Source organism: Protopterus annectens, chromosome 1.part0 (assembly GCF_019279795.1).
Source record: "Protopterus annectens isolate FY-2018-M chromosome 1.part0, PAN1.0, whole genome shotgun sequence".
Classification (NCBI taxonomy): Eukaryota; Metazoa; Chordata; order Ceratodontiformes; family Protopteridae; genus Protopterus; species Protopterus annectens.
In genome coordinates, this window is record NC_056725.1 from 1,358,543,870 (window position 1) to 1,358,563,350 (window position 19,481).

Sequence of the window (19,481 nt, forward strand, 5' to 3'; positions counted from 1 at the left end):
GGACCATCAGGAAGGAAGATTTTAAGCTTGGCAGGAAACAGAAGGTATGTTTTAAACTGTGCTTTTAAGCTCCCTTATTAGTGGCAGAAAAACTTTTCTTTTAGCAATTACCATGGAAGAATAGTCATTGTCAAAACGCACAGTTGTCTCATTAAACTTAACAGGAGCTTTAGCCCAAGCAGATTTAAGAACCATCTCTTTATCAAAGATGATAGAAATCTAACTATAACTGATCTAGGATAGTTTTTGTTAGAGTTAGTATTAGCTATAGATCTATGTGCTCTTCGATACCAAAAGAGAATGCTTCTGGTAAATCTAAAGTTTTAGGGAGCCATGTTGTTAAAAAAGAAGTAATATTGTTACCTTCAATATTTTCTGGCAGTCCAAAAATCCTAATGTTATTACGCCTAGATCTATTTTCCAGGTCATCCAGCTTTGTTTGTAAATGTGTATTTTGTTTCAGCAGAAACTCAATGTTGATTTCCTGTTCTTGTATTTTATTTTCCATGTCATTCACAGCTTCTTCTATGCCTGTCATCTGGATCTTCTGTTGTTGCAGGTCCATATGTAACAAGTCTATTTGTTTTGTAGTTTTTTCTATGAAGGTGTCTATTTTAGTATCCATTTTATCCATCTTAGCAGTAAGTTGCTGGACTATAATTATCAGAGACTGAAGTTCTTTCTTGATGCTGGAGTCTTGAGAATTTGTCTTACTGGAACTCATTTCAGACTGATAAACTGACAGGAAAATTTCCAAAGTAATTTCTGACAGGAATATTATTAAGATTTCCTTTCTTTTTTAGATATAGTTCAATAACTATATAAAACAAACATATTTAGAAAGAAAATTACTTCAAGAATTAATTTTTTAAGTAATTAATTCCTGTCAACGTAATGAAATTGGTGGAGCTGAAGAAATCTGCTGCTATCCTGTGTTCATCCTTGGCCACGCCCCCGAACTTGATGTAATTTTAACATTTATATTTTCATTTATTTACACTCACTATATACATGTTCTTTCCCTACTATTTCAAGCCCAGGGAATAAAAAAGTCTCACCTTGGTTAGAATTGTCAGTTTTCTGACAACGTATCATTCTTAGCAGCTTTGGAATCAAAGGAGTGACGAGTTTCGTCTGGAAGAAGCTTAAACTGGCTGGTAGAGTTTTGTTGATCTTTTATCTCATAAGTTGAGTGAATTCCTGAAGAGACCACTGAATAGCCTTTTTATGATCTGTATCCATCTCAGCTTCATCTCTAGTTAACTCACTACATGTTGAGTTTAGTAGTTTAACTAACTGCTTTCTGGTTCATAGATTCATAGGTTCATAAATATTGGTGCTGTAAAGATCTGTTTATTAGGCATTTCTGCCAAATAAGATATCAGAAATTCTGTTGGACTGATTACTGAGCCATTAGCCTGACTTATTGCAAAAAATACAGAGTCATTTTTTTCACATTTATGTAAAACTGAAGGATTCATTGTTGTTCTGTCAAAGACATAATGCTGCTCACATTATTTCTTCTGAAGTAATTCCATTGTTAGGTACTAGTACAAAAAATGAGGTGTGTAATTTGGATTTGATATGACATCCCATCAATGCATGAGGTGGAGATAAACCTTTGGTCTGTAATGGTGCATTCATATATAGAATAGAAAAAAAAATAGAATATATATTAACAGGCAGATGAATCAGAGTTTTCATATTTCCTCTGATAAGATTTGTCACTGTTTGACTCATACATTTTGCTTGCCCATTGCTCTGAGAGTTACTAGAACCCACTGCAATGTACTTGAATTGCTTCTCAGTTTTATGAAATTTCTGGCTCACAAATGGAAGACTGTTATCTTATATCACCTCCTTGGGAATGCCATTCCTTGTATGGATTTATTTTTTTACTACAGTAACAACACCATCATTTATCATTTTCTGTAACTCTACAACTTAAGAAAATTTTGAATAATAATTTGCAGAGTAAAAAAAATCTGAATCCTTATAAATCAACTCGCACTTTCATCTAAAGTAAATACATAATGTCAAGAAATATTTCTTTTTGATTCTGATTTCTGAATAATAATACTGCACAATACTGCTGACATCTAATTGTAGAGTAATATGATGCATCATATCTTAAACCTTAAGTGTAGATGATGTAGTAATCAGATGCTTAAGCATTTCAAAGCTTGTTTTCTTGTCCCAGTAATCAGAACCATGCTACACCATGCTTTAATTCCCTGAGTGGGATTGCTATACTTGACAAATTAGGGATGAATGTAGATAGATATTATATCACACCTAGGAATATGTAAGTTACAGTTTTCACTAAGAAGATTTACTACAGCCTGACTGTTGTCAATATCACCTGACACACAATATCCATTAATTTTATCTGCTCCTAAAGACAAATACTCAGTTTTCACAATATTGCTATATGTGTGATAGGCAACAACCCAGCTAAACAGCCTGATAGAAAAACATGCATACATACACACACACACACACACACACACACACACACACACACACACACACACACACACACACACACACACACACACATTTTATAGTGAAATAGTATATAGAATGAAAGCTTCATTTAAGGCCTCCTAAGTACTCTGTCTTTCCCACCTAGGACCTCACTTTCATAAATCTAAAGCTACTACTACCTTCTTCTGAGCATATAGTAGCCTTGCTTTATAAACCACCCTTATATAGTCCTCCAGAAAGACCTGGTTTCACTTAGAATTAGTCCTTCTGTTTTGCCAGAGTTGATCTTTAATGTGTCTTTAAACTTTCATTCTTATTTTACAATCTGGAGAATAAAGGAGAAAGTGTTTTACATGTTTTGAATGCTTACTGAAAACTCATATAGTACTCATGAAGAATTAAGTATCTGACACATTTTAGCCAGCATTTTGTGCCATTTGGTAAAAGTAAATCGGACTTATAAATTTTCTTCTGCTACAATAAATATAAGTCTTTGACAGGAGCTGTGAGAGCTTATTTTATGAGATCAGCAGCTACTTTGCACTCTTTTTCAAAAATCTTTGTCTCCAAAGTACTTTGTCTTCCATTCACCAATTTATTTAACATCATAAGCTGGATGTCCAGTTTAGAGTTAGAGCTAGAACAGGATATGTTATGTCTGTCCTTCAGAGCATTCTGCAGACCATCCATCTCTTCCTGGAACCTGAATGTATATCTTGGTACTTTTCTAACTGGATTTATAATTCTTGCAAAAATATCCATACAATAAGAATGTTGCATTTGTGGTAGCATACTCATCATAAAAGTACATGTTTAACTATAGGATCTTTGCTGCAAGACAAGCTCCTTTCCTCTTTTTCTTGTGTGTTGCTTTACTTAGGAGGAGGTATAATGGGCTGTGTACATATTAAGACGTGCACCTGCTTTGACATATTTGTCATGTTTGCTACATTTATACATTTTGTTTATTCTTCAGCACTGTTTGGTTACTATTATAGTTAACATCCTGCAGAGTCAGCATACACAAAGCCCCCCCCCCTTCCAAGATCATTTTGCTGACAGTCTTCTTCTTCCTCTTTTGGCTTTTGCCAGTTAGGGGTCACCGCAGTGGATCATCGGTCCACTCACGATTGGCAGTGGAGTTTTACGGTGTCAAGTTGCCAGCCCGGCACCCGACCTTCTGCAGAAGGCACACATGCATGCACTCACACCTAGGGCCAATTTAGAGTGCCCAATCCACCTGTAGCATGTCTTTGAGATGTGGGAGGAAACAGGAGCACCCAGAGGAAACTCATGCGACCACTGGGAGGACATGCAGCCTCCGCACAGAAGGCACCCCAGCCGAGGATTGAACCGGTGAACCTTTTGCTGTGAGGCAGCAATGCTAACCGTTGCACCACAGCGACAGTAATCTTTTTTTTTTCTGTGAAGGCTGCTGTCGGCATTTCCGTTTTCATTTTGCAGTTATGGAATACTTCTGCTGCTTTTGTGTCAGCTTGAGAAAAGTTTAGTAAATGTAATGTTTTTGCTCTGATATGCACATACAATAAGATTTGGATTTTGTTTTATGTTCCCAGTTCTTTTGTGAATGCAATGCTTAAATTGTGAAATGTGTGATATTTCATTTTTTAAATAGCAAGCTCTAAAACAGAATAATGGAAAGAGCAGTCTGGTGTGAATTTAGAAACTTGTTTATTTCAGTAATATTTTCTATTTCCAAAGTGTGTGTGTGTGTGTGTGTGTGTGTGTGTGTGTGTGTGTGTGTGTGTGTGTGTGTGTGTGTGTGTCTGTGTTTTGTGAAAAGTATTCCCTTTAAAATTGATATTTTTCACTTGTAGAGACATTTTGTTGAAGGTGTTTGCACGTTTAATGTGTAGAATCATTGTGTTTAAGGCGGTTGCATTTGTTAATTTGTAGAAACATGTTGTTGAAGGTGGTTGCACTTTTAACTTGTAGAAACATTTTGTTGAAGGTGGTTGCACCTGATAGTGCATTTGAAGCAGTAGTATATTTTAGTTGCTTTTTCTTTATCAGCATGCATGCATTGCTGCACAATAGCAACCATTTTAAAACCAAGTATTTTTAGATTAAGAAGCTGCTTTTTTTAATGTCTGTGTGTAAGGCATTTTACTCCACTAATGAAAAGTAGAGAGATATCTTGATCTTTATTACATTTATAGGCACTGAAACAATGGAAGTGCAGACACCATCTGAAACACAGCCACAAGTACTGGCGGCACAAGCACTTCCTGATAATCAGCCCCAGTCTGAACAGTTACTTGCAGCTGAACCAGGTGAGATGAGAATTTAGTACCATCGTAGTTAAACAAGCAATTGGCATTAACAATATGCTTTGTAAAAGAGCAAAGTGGTACATGGCTTAATGGTGCTGCCTCACAGAAGATGGTACCTGACTGGATTGTTACCTATGTGGAATGTATAAGTTCTTCATATTTTCTCCCTGCCCTCAGTGCTTCAGTTTCTTCTTCTCACATCTAAGTAGCATTCAGGTAGTTGAACTGATGACCTTCCAAACTGTCTATAGCTTTGCATGACTGACAGTGTATATCTGTCTAGCAATGGATTTGTGTTCTGTCCAGGACTGCAGGACTAGTTGTCTGATTTATACCCACCAAATGCTGGGAGATATCCCAGCTTCCAACTAAAAAAAAGACCCAAAAATTGAGACAACGTGAGTATTTTTTAATTGTTTTAATTCCATTTACTTCTCTTGAACTTCAACAGAATGAATTATAATCACTTTTTGCTACCTTTTATTAAAACTGTCAATCACATGACCATAGTGATTTGACTAAAAACTCACACTTTTATATAAAATAAAAATCATTCACAACCTTTTATTACATCGCTTTTTTAAAATTGTAATGATTTCAAAATACATTTGATGTTCAATGTTTCATTGAGTCCCGGAAACTTGCCCACCAACAGATATATTTGCCATTGCAATTCTTTGTACTCAGTCTCATTATTAATGTTACCTCCTGAGGTGTCACATGATCAACCACAAGCACAAATTTACTTCAATCATTACAAGTCCTTGCATGTTTAGCTAGAACATTAGTTTTGTCTTTATTTTTTATTAATAAGCCTGTGTTAACTAATGAGCTGCAAGAGCTTCCTAGTTGTTTTACCAACATAAAAGCCTTTACGCATATTGCATTTAGCAACATAAATCACTCCTTCAGTTTTATAAGTACAAAAACTTTTACTAATGATGTCTCTTCATTTGAGACAATTTAAATACTGCTTCACGTTCAGTATATCCAAAAGGTGTGCATCTATTACATGTAAAAGTATTGACTTTATTTCTGAATTATTACAGTTAGAGTTTTCTAATAATCCCTTTAAATTTATACCTCTTTTATCCACAAAAATGTGTCACCACACCTATAACCTCCACTAAATCCTGATTATTGTGGATTTTTTTTCCATTTTTGCATAATAATGATTTGATACTAACTGAATCTCTGCTAATGGGTACTGAAAATGATTTATTAAAGTCCACCACATTAATGCCATCATTATTATTTGTTACAGATCCATTTATCAGAATACGAGAAAACTTTTCCCACCTATCTTTATAATTTCTATAGCTAATTTGAAGAGTTTATTTTCTAAGTAACCTCTGTCAATAAATAATTAAAAATTAAATTTCATCATCACTTGTTAACCTGCCGAGTCTTATAAATTGTCCTGTAACTATGTTCCAGTTTGAATGACTGCTATGTATACTGACTTTTAAAATAGAAATAATTATTTACAACTTTTCTCTAAATATTACTTTGAAATCTACACCCAATTAAATCCATATTTACTTCTTTACCTAACAAAAATTAACTGTGGAGCCCAAATTATTAATAGAAAAGTTTAGAAATCCATTCTATTATTAATATAATTCATGAACTTAAAAACTAACTCCTGTATTCCATTCCAAATAGATATTACATTTGAGCAACACAAACAAAATGACATAAAAAACATATTTCAGACTAGGAAAACTGTACACACACACAAATTTCATAGACACTCCCACCAAAAAAACACTTAACAATACCTATCTGCTTCCTTCTCTCCTATACATTGCGCCCATTTTCATCAAACTACATACATCATTAAAGAATAAGCTTCAGTCCTACTACTATAAAAATCACCACATTTGCTACTGGTGCACCATATCGCTCATACCACTGTCACAATCTTAAAGAACTTAACTGGCTTAAATTCTGTCATCATCTTGACTATCTACAACTATCTATAACACATAAAATGATATACAAATCCAAAAGCTGCCCTGCCTTAAAAACCATTTTACATGCGTACATTCCTACTAGAACTCTCCATTTCAAGACTAAACAACTCTTAACTGTGCAGAAACCCAGGAAAAGATCTGGTCATTGTCTTTACTCTTACACTGTTGCAAAATTATAGAACATCTTACCTATAGCTATCAGCGCCATAAACTACCTCAAGAATTTTAAGCTCTTACTAAAAAACTACCTTCTTAACTCCCATATCTGCCCCTGCACCATGCCAAACAGATAATCTCCTCCTTTCCCCTTTTAACTTTCCCTCTTCTACTTATTTCTCAAAGCAGCTAATCACTTTTTCCTACCTCCCATTTGCTCTATCTCATCTGCCTTTCTCTCATTCTCCCCTTTATCATACTCAATGCCACAGCTTCTCACCATCGACTTCTTTACCCCTGTTCTTCCATTTAGCCTACTTCTTAGCTTTACCTCCCTACCATTCCTACCTTAGTATATCACCACTTCTTCTCATCACACAATCCTCATATCTCTTCTAGCTCTCCTGCTGTCTACTACTGAGTTGAACTCTTAGTAAAACAAAATAAAGTATTATTTCTTACCTAAAATAAAACCCATATCTTTGCATGTCTACACCTAACTTTATACCCAAAATGTCAACAATTTTCTAGCCAGTACTTTTGAGACCTCTTTCCTCTGTTTTATATTTTCCAATTTCCTATCTTTAAACTTTAAACAACTTTACCTGTAAATAGCTTATTGTATACTGCTCCTTGATATATGTACCAATACTTATATATTTATAACAACAGCTACTTTGCCAACTATCCTGTTAAAATGTTCTACTATTTTTATACTAACAACTCAATCTTTATATATATGTACATATGTCTATATGTATCTAGCAACCAAACCTACTTTGTATTGTTACTCTTTACTCTTAATTGTCTTAAGTACAAACATCTTCTTATTGGTGGAGCTTTTCTTCCCGGGCCTTCACTGAAAATGGGTTCCTGACCCTGTTGGACTTTCCTGATCACCAAATGTCAATAAATAAATAAATAAATAAATACATACATGCATATCCATACATTCTTAGATAATGTCTATATCTTTTTGTTAAATGACACATTGTATATCAACTTGTTTTTTTCCTAAATACTCAGTTTCCAACCAGGACATCACTAAATTTGCAGATGAGGTAGCAAAAGTATCACCTACAGCTACTCCAGTAATTTGCTTATAAAAAAATAATTAAAAACTAAATTTTTTGTAGATTCCATCTCCCCTGTGACACACAGAATGATACAACAAAATTTAGAAGTTAATGAATAATATGTATCCTTGCAAATCACGTTACATGAAAACATGCATAATATTTAAATATAATGATTCATTTTTGTTAACTGGGAAAGTTGGCAGACTATATCTGGCAAACAATAATTGTACAAAATGTTAGATATTTCTTAAATATCTGAAGCAAATTTGTAAGAATAGTTATATTACACTAAACTGTGGAGAAATCAGTGGTATGTGTTGGATTAACATGGCACACTCAACATCTTTGTGATTATGACACGTCATTGTCACTAGCATGTGAAAAGTGGCAGCTATTTTACTCATGAGATGGTGTGATAAAATTTGAGATTTACTGGTTATAAGTTAAAATGCTGACCGTCATCAGAGGTATTAAATTGCTTTCACTAAATGAAAAAAATGAAATCATAATATTTACATTTTTTACCAGGGCTGGCTTAAATTTAAAGATATTTACCAGATGGACTTACAATACTGTAATTGAAAAATGCCATTTTTGTGTACAGGCATTATTGTAGGTTTCAAAACGTGACTCCTGCCAGCATCAGAATTTCCGGTTGTTACATTCATGAGGTAATAAAGATATCTGGATTATTTTTATGTCAGTCTTGAAACAGTCTTTACTTGCTGGACTAGCAGTGGTAAGCACTAGAACTGACTTGGCAAACACTCTGTCTCAGTTTGATGTCTGTTGGTGTCATCTTGCCCCAGAACTGCTGCATCCTTTGTATTTAACTCATAAACAGTGCCTTGAAAACTGACTCCAGTTCTTTTCATGTCTCGAATCAAGCTGCTGACAAATCGTTTCCATTTGTGCTGAATCAAGAAGTTTTTCCATTACTGTTGTGGTCTTATTAAGAACAGATCTTTGACAATAAACAGTAAATAATAATAATAACAATAATAATAATAAATAATGAGTGAATAAGTCATATCAGCTTATTTATGGCTAAAGCTGACAATACACATACCCAGTTTCCCAGTAGGTGCTGACTGTTCATTTCACAGACTGTTGCATAGACAACCTTGGTTTTATAGAAGGCTTCATTTGTAGTACAGCTGAAAATGTTATGTATTTGATATTGATATATTCACTGATTAGAGTGTATTTCTGAGAGGAATACAAAACATGATTAGTCTTCATAGGGGTCAAAATATGAGGTCCAGGATGCTATCATGTTGCATATATAAATCCTTGACAGGTATGTATCAGTGGTTGTCTACCCAGTAGATATATGTACCCTGCATCACTGTCTGAATTATTCTCAAATGAACTTGACATCTTGTAAGAATGTATTGAACATGCTATAGTATAAAAAAGCTGATGTAAGATGATGTGATGGAGGGCACACTGATAAATGTGGACTAGATGGTAGGAAGCCTAGATCCTGGGATGATAACACATCAGTGAGTGTTGCAAACTGTTCAGGTAGCAGATGTTATGGAGCTGATGTTTTTAGAAATGGATTTCTCTCAGGACTTACTTGTGGTGTGGGTTCAGATTTGATGGTCTGCAGAAGTGTATCAATTTCATTTTTATTTTTGTATTTTAGGCAATAGGAAAGTTTGGAGAACCTTCTTTCTTCTTCTTTGAGCAGTGTCATTAAAAGTCAAATAATATTTCAAATGTGGAATTTCATGCTTGGCATTGAGCCACTGACTCTGTAGTATAACGTGACAGATTCCTGATTATACCTGAGAAGACTCAGGTTCTTTTAGTGTCAAAGGGGCTAGAGGAGGCAAGGGTGGTAGTGGAGAGAGGATGGGCAATAAGCAATTGTTGTGAGCTTAAGGTACCAGGCTTAACATTGCTGTAGCTGCTGATCTTATTGTCCATCACTGTTGTGTGATTCCAGGGATGGCAAACTAAAGATCAAGTCTGCACTATGTTAGGGATTTTCCTTTTCCCCAACATTGTATGATCTTAGAGTTGGTATATATAAGTATTAAGAGGTATGGAGGTGCAGACGCCATTGGGTGGGAGGTTGGTATACTAGTTAAGGTGTTTACCTTACAGACACAAAGTGCAGGGTTTGATTATTATATGGGGTAATTGATTAGGCCTAAATTAGCCCACAAGGGCAGCTAGTCTAGTACTAGTCCATGAACCTGTGAACCTATAAGGATATTGGAGGAACGTACCCCTGCAAAAATGCTGAATTTATGTGATGTTTTAATTTTGAAAGTGTTTTGCATTTAAGTATTTCCTGAGGTTTTGTAAGCTCAGTTTTGTAAAGCAATCAAAACTCCTTCAAGCTTTCATGAGGAAGCCCTTAGCTTTTCTTTTCCTGAAGGGTGAAGGTCTATGCATGTCAGGGGATATGTCTTGCTGCATAACTCAACAATGGAGATTTAGGAATATAATGGAAAGCATTGCCTTCCTTTGGGGCAGGGCTTTCAATAGTTGCTTGCATGAGCAAGAGACATGACCACAACATACACTCTGCATGTTGTACCCTGCAGTTGTTGAGGTGCATAATTGGGAAGTTAGCTGCATTCAGCACAAAGTTGATCTGCTATGGAGGATGATCCATCACTGCTCTCAGTCTCACTGGGAATGACTTTCATCAGCTAGAATGGAGGAAAAATGCACCAGTGGGGCTGTAAGGCTGGTTAGATAGAGAGGACTAAAAAGAATATTAAAAAATAAATTTTCTTCATTCATTTAAACCACCATGTGTGTATGTGTGCACTTTCAGATATACATTACAGTATGCTACTAGCATTGACATGGTAGAACCAAACCCATGTCATTGCTCAGAACCATGTTTGGTGCCTGGCAATCCTCCACTTGCATGATTGCACTCTGATAACTGGTACACCACTCCAGCTCCCTAGGATGGACAAACCAGCATCAGTCATGTACACTCCCCACCTGACTCTTCAAGTGCCCTAATTGCCATTCAAACTTGGGTCTTCTGATTCATAGCTAAGGATTTTTCCTTGTATATTAAAGAGCTGGATGAGACATATGCCAATACTGGCCTAAGGTGGTCTCAGTAGGCAGCTATCTAAAAAAAAAGCATTGTTCTAAAAAAAAAAAAAAAAAAAATTACTTCTAGTGCCTATTGGTTCTTGTCCATAAAGTGTAGACCAGTCACAACACTAACACTTCAGTATCTGTCTTTATGGAAGTACCACAGAAAGCTATTATTTATGTATTGTATAGATGTTAAACATATTGAAAAATGGGAAAGTACATGACAATATTCCCAACATCAAATTAAGGTTTATAATCACCAGTGGTCTGTAGTTTGGCCTAAATTTTCATTATACTTCTTTTAGGGCTACAGCTAATGAAAGGGGAAGATACTAGTATGTTCACAGGTTCAGTACTATGGTAGTTGCCTTTGTGGGCCATTTTAAGTTTAACCAGTTTCCCGTAGCAGTGAGAATCAAACCTTGTACTTTGTGTTTGTGATGTAAACATCTTAACCATTTGCCCCCCATATGTTGTGTGAAGCAGTTTTCATGTACAATTACAAATCTTAGACATACATTTTTTTCCTGCAAATGCTTTCTGTTGTGTTATTGTCATTCTCCCATGACTGACAAATAGCAACAAAAACCTCATAAGCCAATGCCCATTCTGTGGCATCTGAATTTTAAGCACTTGCTATACCCTCACAAGCAGGAAGAGAAATGATTTCTGCCTCTTGACTGCTGGAAAAAAAAGGCAGGCAAACACCACACATACACACACACACACACACACACACACACACACACACACACACACATACACGCGCGCACTCACAAAAGAAAGGCACACGGGGCTGTAAAGAATTCAGTTGATTCACTCATCATTTCCCATTCATATCTAAAACCACTGTTTCAAAAAAAAAAGAAAAAAAATGAAAATAAAGAACAATTTCTATCCTCTCCTCCAAAAGAAATACATAAAAGAGAGTCAGAGGATGTGGGATGATTGCTTTACTCATCGTTCCCCACCAGACTGCTTCAAACATTTTTCAAGATGTGAAATTGCTGGCCACAAAAAAATAACTGACTTCATTCCACACCTCAGGGAAAAAAAAACAAAAAACAAAAGAGAGAGACAAGAGCTATACAGTGATTGGCTAATTTACTTATTTCTTCCTAGCAGACGTCTTCAAATATTTTTATGTATGTAACTACTAACCACGGGAAAAGGGACAATGTTTAGCTCTTCCTCTTAAAAGGAAACACAGAGCACAGAGTTGTAGAGTGGTCATCGAATTTTGCCATTGCTCCTAAACAGATTTCTTCAGCTATTTTTCAGTGTGTGAACTCACTCATAGGTGAAAAAAGGGCTGGTTTCAAACCATTCACAAGAACAGCACAAAAGAAGAATACAAGGACTCAGGGCAAATGGTTGATTCACTCATCTTTCCTCACCACACTTCTACAGCCTTTTTAAGTGTGAGATTATTGGAAAATATTGGCCACTAAAAAATGGCCCTGTTCAGCACTTTTGGGACTGTCAAATATTTAAGGGTGTTCTTCTTTAAGAATGGTCCAGTTGTGTCATGTCTGTCCACTCATTGTCGTACTGATGTCCTGTTCTTCCTTTCTGTCCGTGCGCAATTTTAAATACAGAGCATCCTCTATTTCCTTACTTCGAATTTGTAAGTATTCAATCTCGATGTGTGTGTGTGTGTGTGTGTGTGTGTGTGTGTGTGTGTGTGTGTGTGTCTACATATAAACACTTGTCATACACTAACAGTAAAAATAAGCACAATTTAATTCAAATTGTTGAAAGACTGAAGACTGTTGGTCTTACTTCCGTAGCAAATATAATGAGCTATGTCCATGCTGCCATTCTAAACAGCATTTAAGGAGTGTCACTAATATACTTTTTAACAGAACTCACAGAGGCTTTCATGTTTTATATGATTAAGCTTTCCTTTTGAAATGGGTGATTTCTTTAACCTAAAACTTCTGTAATTGATGCATGAAAGAGTAATCTGCTTATAGCTCAAAATTATAACCGTATTCTCACAGCAGTACCCTAACCACGTTATGATTTTTTTAACTGTGTGTGCCACCTAAGAAAGCACCACTCAACGGCTACTAAATCAGAAGAATAATGATATCACAGTGTGGGTCACAAAGCTCATGACGTCAAGGAAGAAAGTATTGCCGAATCTTACTTTTTGCCACATATACAACCAGAAGCATGAGTAAATTTTACTTGCAGTGATATACTCAAATATGTTTTCCAACCCTTCTACCTTAAACTCTAGTTTCCTACTGGATATCCACAGTTGTGCAACTTTAGATTTCTGCAACACATTTAACAAATTAATCCAAGTCACATTCAACTGTCATGTTAGCGCCAACATTTCATTATGAAAGCTACTTCTATAACACTAGCACTCTCCATTAAGAAATGTGTTTTGTGTTCTACACAGAGGTTTCCCTTCATTAAAATAAAAAAAAAACAAGAATCATTTGGTGCACTCATTTTCTAGAATAACTAACACATCACCTGTAAGCAGATGAGTAGCTATAGGCCTAGCAAGAAATGCACCTGTTATCTAACCCAGCAGTGCTGAGGGCAGGCGATAGTCAGAATTTTTAGATGTTTGAATTGTCTGCCAACCTCTAGAAGCTAGTCCCCCCACCTCACAAGTGTAGCCTACTGCAGTCCCAGACAGTACGTTTCTTGAAGTATACCTATCAACTACTAAAAAAATACAATGAAATTACATTCTTAAGCAAAAAAAAAAACATTTAGCAATCCAACCATTCTGAAAAAAGAACATTTAACAATGCATATATAGCCATAATGCATGGCAAATATGGCAGCATTTAAAGCAAAACAAATTGTAAAACTAGTACAAGTGTATGCAGTGGTGAACCCATAACAGAGATTTGTTGCTTGCTACATTTTTTTTTAGCTTGGAGCTTGGAAGGACAAGAAGAGTTTTTTTTTTCTTTGCTGCTTAACTTTTAGTTGTGGGGTACCAGTATGGGCAACTGAACAGGGCCCCAAAGGACCTAGCTGTGGTTCTGGGGTAAAGTGCAGTATATAGATTGCTAACATAATCAATATTCGGTTTACACTTCATAGTCTCTTAACTCTACATATATTCAACTGCTGCAGTTTGATATGTTGACTATAATTGTCAAGGGGTTTCTCCTGAAGTTTCAGTTTTGCAGCCCTTGAAATAGCATATATAAGTAAGGGTAAGGGAGTGTGAAAACCTCCGCATGGGGGGTGCAGATGGGAAAGCCCTCCACTGCATATTATATATATTTTTGGTAATTTGCATTGTTTATTACTTGTTATTGCCGAGTTTTCTCATGTTTATATGTTAACATTGCTGTTATAGTTAACAGTTGTTCTTTAGATCTAGTGTTACATTTCCAGTCACAGCTGTATACCTTTGTGCTTCATGTTTGGGATATGAGTGGTTATAGTGAATCACTGGTAAATTTTTCTGTAGTTAGTCATTTGTGATCAACTATATGAGGACTGACTATTGTATTAGTCAGCATTTGATAATATATATTAAATCGTTGACTTGCGGTTTGCATGTTTAGTGTCACTTTATTACCAGGATAGAGTTGACCTAGCTAGGAAGCAGACATAATTTTCTACATAACTATCTCATCAGAGCAGAGCACTACAGAACTACTGGCAAGAGGGGCGGTCCGCCCGGGGACTGTCACATACTTACGGGCGTTCTTCTTTATTGGAATTTGTAAGTATTTGATCTGTGTGTGTGTGTGTGTGTGTGTGTGTGTGTGTGTGTGTGTGTGTGTGTGTGTGTGTGTGTGTGTGTGTGTGTGTGTCTTTATTGAAATTTGTAAATGTTCGGTGTGTGTGTGTGTGTGTGTGTGTGTGTGTGTGTCTTTATTGAAATTTGTAAATGTTCAGTGTGTGTGTGTGTGTGTGTGTGTGTGTGTGTGTGTGTGTGTGTGTGTGTGTGTGTGCGTGTGTGTATGTGTCTATTGGAATTTGTGTATGTGTGTGTGTGTCTACTGGAATTTGTAAGTGTTTTGTGTTTGTGTGTGTGTGTGTGTGTGTGTTTGTTTAAAATGCCCCAGTTAGAGATACCTGGTCGTTAGTGTCACTCAGGCACAAATGTTGTACCTTAGATGCAAGGAACAAGAGCTTGAATTCTCTACCCCTACCACCACTTGTGATTTTAGGAGGTTTGGTTTGGCTCATACTTTTGGTCTGTTCCTCTTAAAATTTGTGGGTTTCTGGCAAATTAGTGAGGAATGAATTCACCAAATAATGACAGCCATTTAAATTTCAGTCTTCCTATCTTTCAGGAAATGCATGGTAACACAAAACATTTTATTTTAGCAACTTTCTAAAACTATATGGGCAATGTTTAAAATGTGTCCCTGGTTTTGGGCATTTGTTCCCACACATACATTTTGGCTTATTCTAAATTTCTTATGCTGCAAAGTTGAGAGATATAATTGATTGGGAACACTACTCAAGCCCGAACACTCTAACCCAAAGATTCCTGGAGTTCATAAACTCAAATGCCATGGAACAACTAGTCACCATCCCCACAAGAGGAGAAAACATACTTGATCTCATCATCACGAACATGGGATCAAAATGTTCAACACCGGAAGTATACCCCTCACTGGTGAGATCAGATCATAAACTAATCTCGCTGGAGGTCCTCATCCCGCCCCCACCTGAAACAAAAAAGACCACAGTGAAAACTTCTCAAAAGCCGATTTCACACTTCTAAAACTAGTGTGGTCTCCTTTAAGGCCCCTGAGCCAGTGGTAAACATTACTCAAACCGCTGAATCACTTACAAATGCCTTCTACCAGCACCTACAGGACCGCATGGATCAGGCAATCCCAAACAAAACTAAGACTCTCTGTACCAAAGGCAAGCGTCCAGTCTGGTGGACCCCAGCCATAAACAAGCTCTACAACAAAAGGAGGAAGCTACTACAAGATAGAGCAAAATCCTTGAAAGGTAAGACACCTTTGATCATTATAAGTAAAAAACTAAGAGCTCTCATAAAATCATCCAAGGCAAATTTTGAGAGAAAAATCGCCAAGGACTCTAAAGACAATCATAAGGCCTTCTTTAGCTATGTTAGAAACCTAGGAGGAAACTCCCAGATATGCTCAGAATTAGTTAAAAATGATGTGAAAATTACTGAACCTACACACATTGCTAACATACTGGCTGACAGGTTCAGTGCAAACTTCTCCCCCCCCCCAAAAGGAGAGATATCTATTCCAGAGGATTGTAGCCCCCCAAACATCTCCAACGCCCAGGTGAGAACTGCCCTCACTAAGGCAAAAAACACAACATCCATGGGACCGGATGGTGTCCCCGACTGTGTGCTTCATGAACTCAACGAGGAATTAAACCCACAGTTAGGACAGCTGTTTAATCTTAGCCTCACCTCAGGATACGTACCCAAGGAGTGGCGCACGGCGACTGTGGTCCCACTTCATAAGGGCGGTGCCTCCACAGACCCTGGAAATTACTGCCCCATTAGCTTGACAAGCCTTATCTGCAAAGCCATGGAGAGGATCATAATGGAACTCATAAATAAAGACATAGGGAACTTGCAGACTTTGGATCCAACCCAGTTTGGCTTTGTCAAAGGCAGATCCTGCCTCTTAAACTTGGTTGACTTTTTCGAGACAGTCACCAAGGCCATTGATGAGGGAAAGGCAGTCCATACAGCCTACCTCGACCTGGCAAAGGCCTTCACACAATACCCCACTCAGGTATCATCGAAAAACTCATCAGCTTGAATGTAAACCCATACATCACAAGATGGGTTGCAAACTGGCTAAGTGACAGAACCCACAGGGTCAGAGTTGCTGGAGCCATGTCAGACTCAAAGCCTGTCACAAGTGGTGTCCCACAGGGCTCAGTCCTGGGTCCACTCTTGTTCGGCATCTACTTTTCTGAAGTACAAGCAAACACAGGAGGGTTATGGCTGATAAAGTTTGCAGATGACTGCAAACTGGGCGCCATAGTCGAAAACACATCTGACACAGATATCCTCCAGAAGGGCCTCACAGAAACGGATAACTGGTGCCAGAGCCATGGCCTGAAGTTAAACGCCAAAAAATGCATAGTCATACCCTTCGGGAAAAACAAGGTTACCCCTAGCTACCATATAGGTGGCAATCCACTGAGCACAGAAAAGTCATCAGGGATCTGGGGACCCAAGTTGACAGTAGCCTTCGCTTGACACTCATGTTGCTAAAGTAGTTAGGAAAACCTTCTATATCGCCCACCTGATCATGAAGGGATTCACATCTAGATCAAGGGAGGTCATCGTCCCCTGTACTCATCACTCATTAGACCTATGATTGAGTACAATGCCCCGTTCGGAATGTATCTGACCAGACACCTGCTGCAGCTTGAAAGGCCCCAAAAGTTCCTCACCAAAAGGATAAAGGGTCTCAAAAATATGTCTTATGCTGCCCGACTGAAAGAACTCCAGCTCTATTCAGTTTCATACCGCTTGCTCAGAGGTGACCTGTGCCTGACATATAAGGCCATGTCAAACCCAGATTTGATGAATATGCTTCACCTCAAAAAATCTAGATCCCTCAGAACCACAAGGGCGGAGACTTAAACCTTGACACGGTTATAAATAGAACGTGCTGGAGGGACAGATTCATCACCCAGAGACTCCCTATGCTGTGGAACAAAATCCCGGTACATGTGAGGCAGAGCACCTCACTGGCCTTGTTCAAGAGGAATCTTGACCAATGGATGGGAGATCGCAGATATACCCCAGGGATTACTTCAGTGTCACTGCTTGACAGAGGCACAGAAAAATGATAGGCATAGTTTTTATTCAAACTAAAGGGGTGGCGAAAGCCACATGACTATGCGCTAGGCTTATAAATGCCCTTGGGCAGATAGCCTAGTATGAACCTATGAACCTATGAACCTATGATTGTCAAGTGCATTTTACAAGGAGCTGAGAGCTTCAGAGGAAAAGAAATTTAGTGCTGGTTATGCCAAGTCTGATTGCAACATGCAACTGTTGTGTAGCAAATGATATCACTATTGTGCTAAAGTATTTAAAAGTATTGTTAGTAGCACAACAGGTTGTATACTTGCTTTTCATGCAGAAGGTTGTGGTTCTACTCCTACAGTATGTAGATGGATTGCTGATACTGTACTGTGTTGTACTTTAAAGGAGTGCATGCGGCAGTCCTGTGAATGTCCTTCTCTGGAGGAGATACCTAGTAACTGAACCTGTTATCCGTTTGCCATCCATTCCCTATTGCAATATTACTAGCTTATAATTTTTTTTAATGCAACATAGGCAATTTATTCCTCAAGGGCAGCAGGCACATTATTTGTAGATAAAACAGTGAAATATAAAGTTGTTTGCTAGCAGCAACCCCTTCATTAATTGCAGATCTCTTTAATCTGGAATTATTTAGATGACTTTTACTTCTGCAGAGATTGTGCATTTTTACTGATATTGGTGGATTGTAATGACAGATGTGTGAGTAGACTTCTGTGAAGGAAATGTTCTGAATTGGACAGTTTTGTCATTATTGGTTCATACATATTGTTTCATTGCTTACTAGAAAAATGTTCAAAACAATAAATTTAAAGCACGCTCTAAAAAATGTGCTGTATTATACAAGGAATATAATTTAATACAATCAAGAAGGTGAGTCAATGAACACATGCATGTTTGCATGCTCCTACAAATGTGTGTAAGGGGTCTATGATTTGAAAACAGCCCAATGGTAAACTTTAACCGCCACTGGCCAGATACGTTTTCTTTGAATGTGGGTTTCAATGTTGTTTCAATGAATGTGAGTTTCAAGGGCAGAGAAGTTTTATGGCTAAGACTGTTTTCTTTGTGAAACTGTACTGCTTTGTTTAGTAGATGTCTGTCAGTGTTTGTGTTATAAAATTTAAAATAAAAGTTGTAAATTAAATCTGAATCATTGTAGAAGTAAAGCATAAAACAGTATGAACATACCTCTCAACTGTCCATGATTTTCAGGGACGTCCCTGATTTTGACTCAGATTTTAACTCTGTCCCTCTTAATCCCTCCTAAAACTAGTGACTTTTGCAGGAAAGGTGGTGAATTACACTTAATGAATAATGACAATAATTAAGAGTTATAAACTTCTTTTACTTCAGAAAATGTGTATTCATTCATATGCTCTGATTCTGTCAATGTTTCAAGTTAATAGCACTAATATTTTAAAAGTGTCCCTGATTGTCCCTGATTTTTTTCTTGACTTGTCCCTGATTCTGTTGAAATCTGTCCCCAATTGGTTGAGAGGTCTGCACATTACATTTATGGTAAATGGGGAGAAATAGCCAAGTAATGGGACACTGTAATGGCTGCAGGGGGGAGGGTTGTGTATGGGGGGCCCCATTTGACCATGATTTTGTGAGGGGGAGGGGCAGCAAA

At 37.2% G+C, this 19,481-nt stretch overlaps 1 protein-coding gene across 1 annotated transcript in view; it reads left to right on the forward strand.

The window, feature by feature from the left end:
* AK9 (adenylate kinase 9) overlaps nt 1–19,481 on the forward strand; it is a 2,653,312-nt gene that overhangs the window by 1,251,478 nt on the left and 1,382,353 nt on the right. Inside the window, exon 21 of the mRNA XM_044066804.1 lies at nt 4,668–4,781. Coding sequence (XP_043922739.1) covers nt 4,668–4,781 — 114 coding nt within the window. The remainder of the gene's footprint in view (nt 1–4,667; nt 4,782–19,481) is intronic.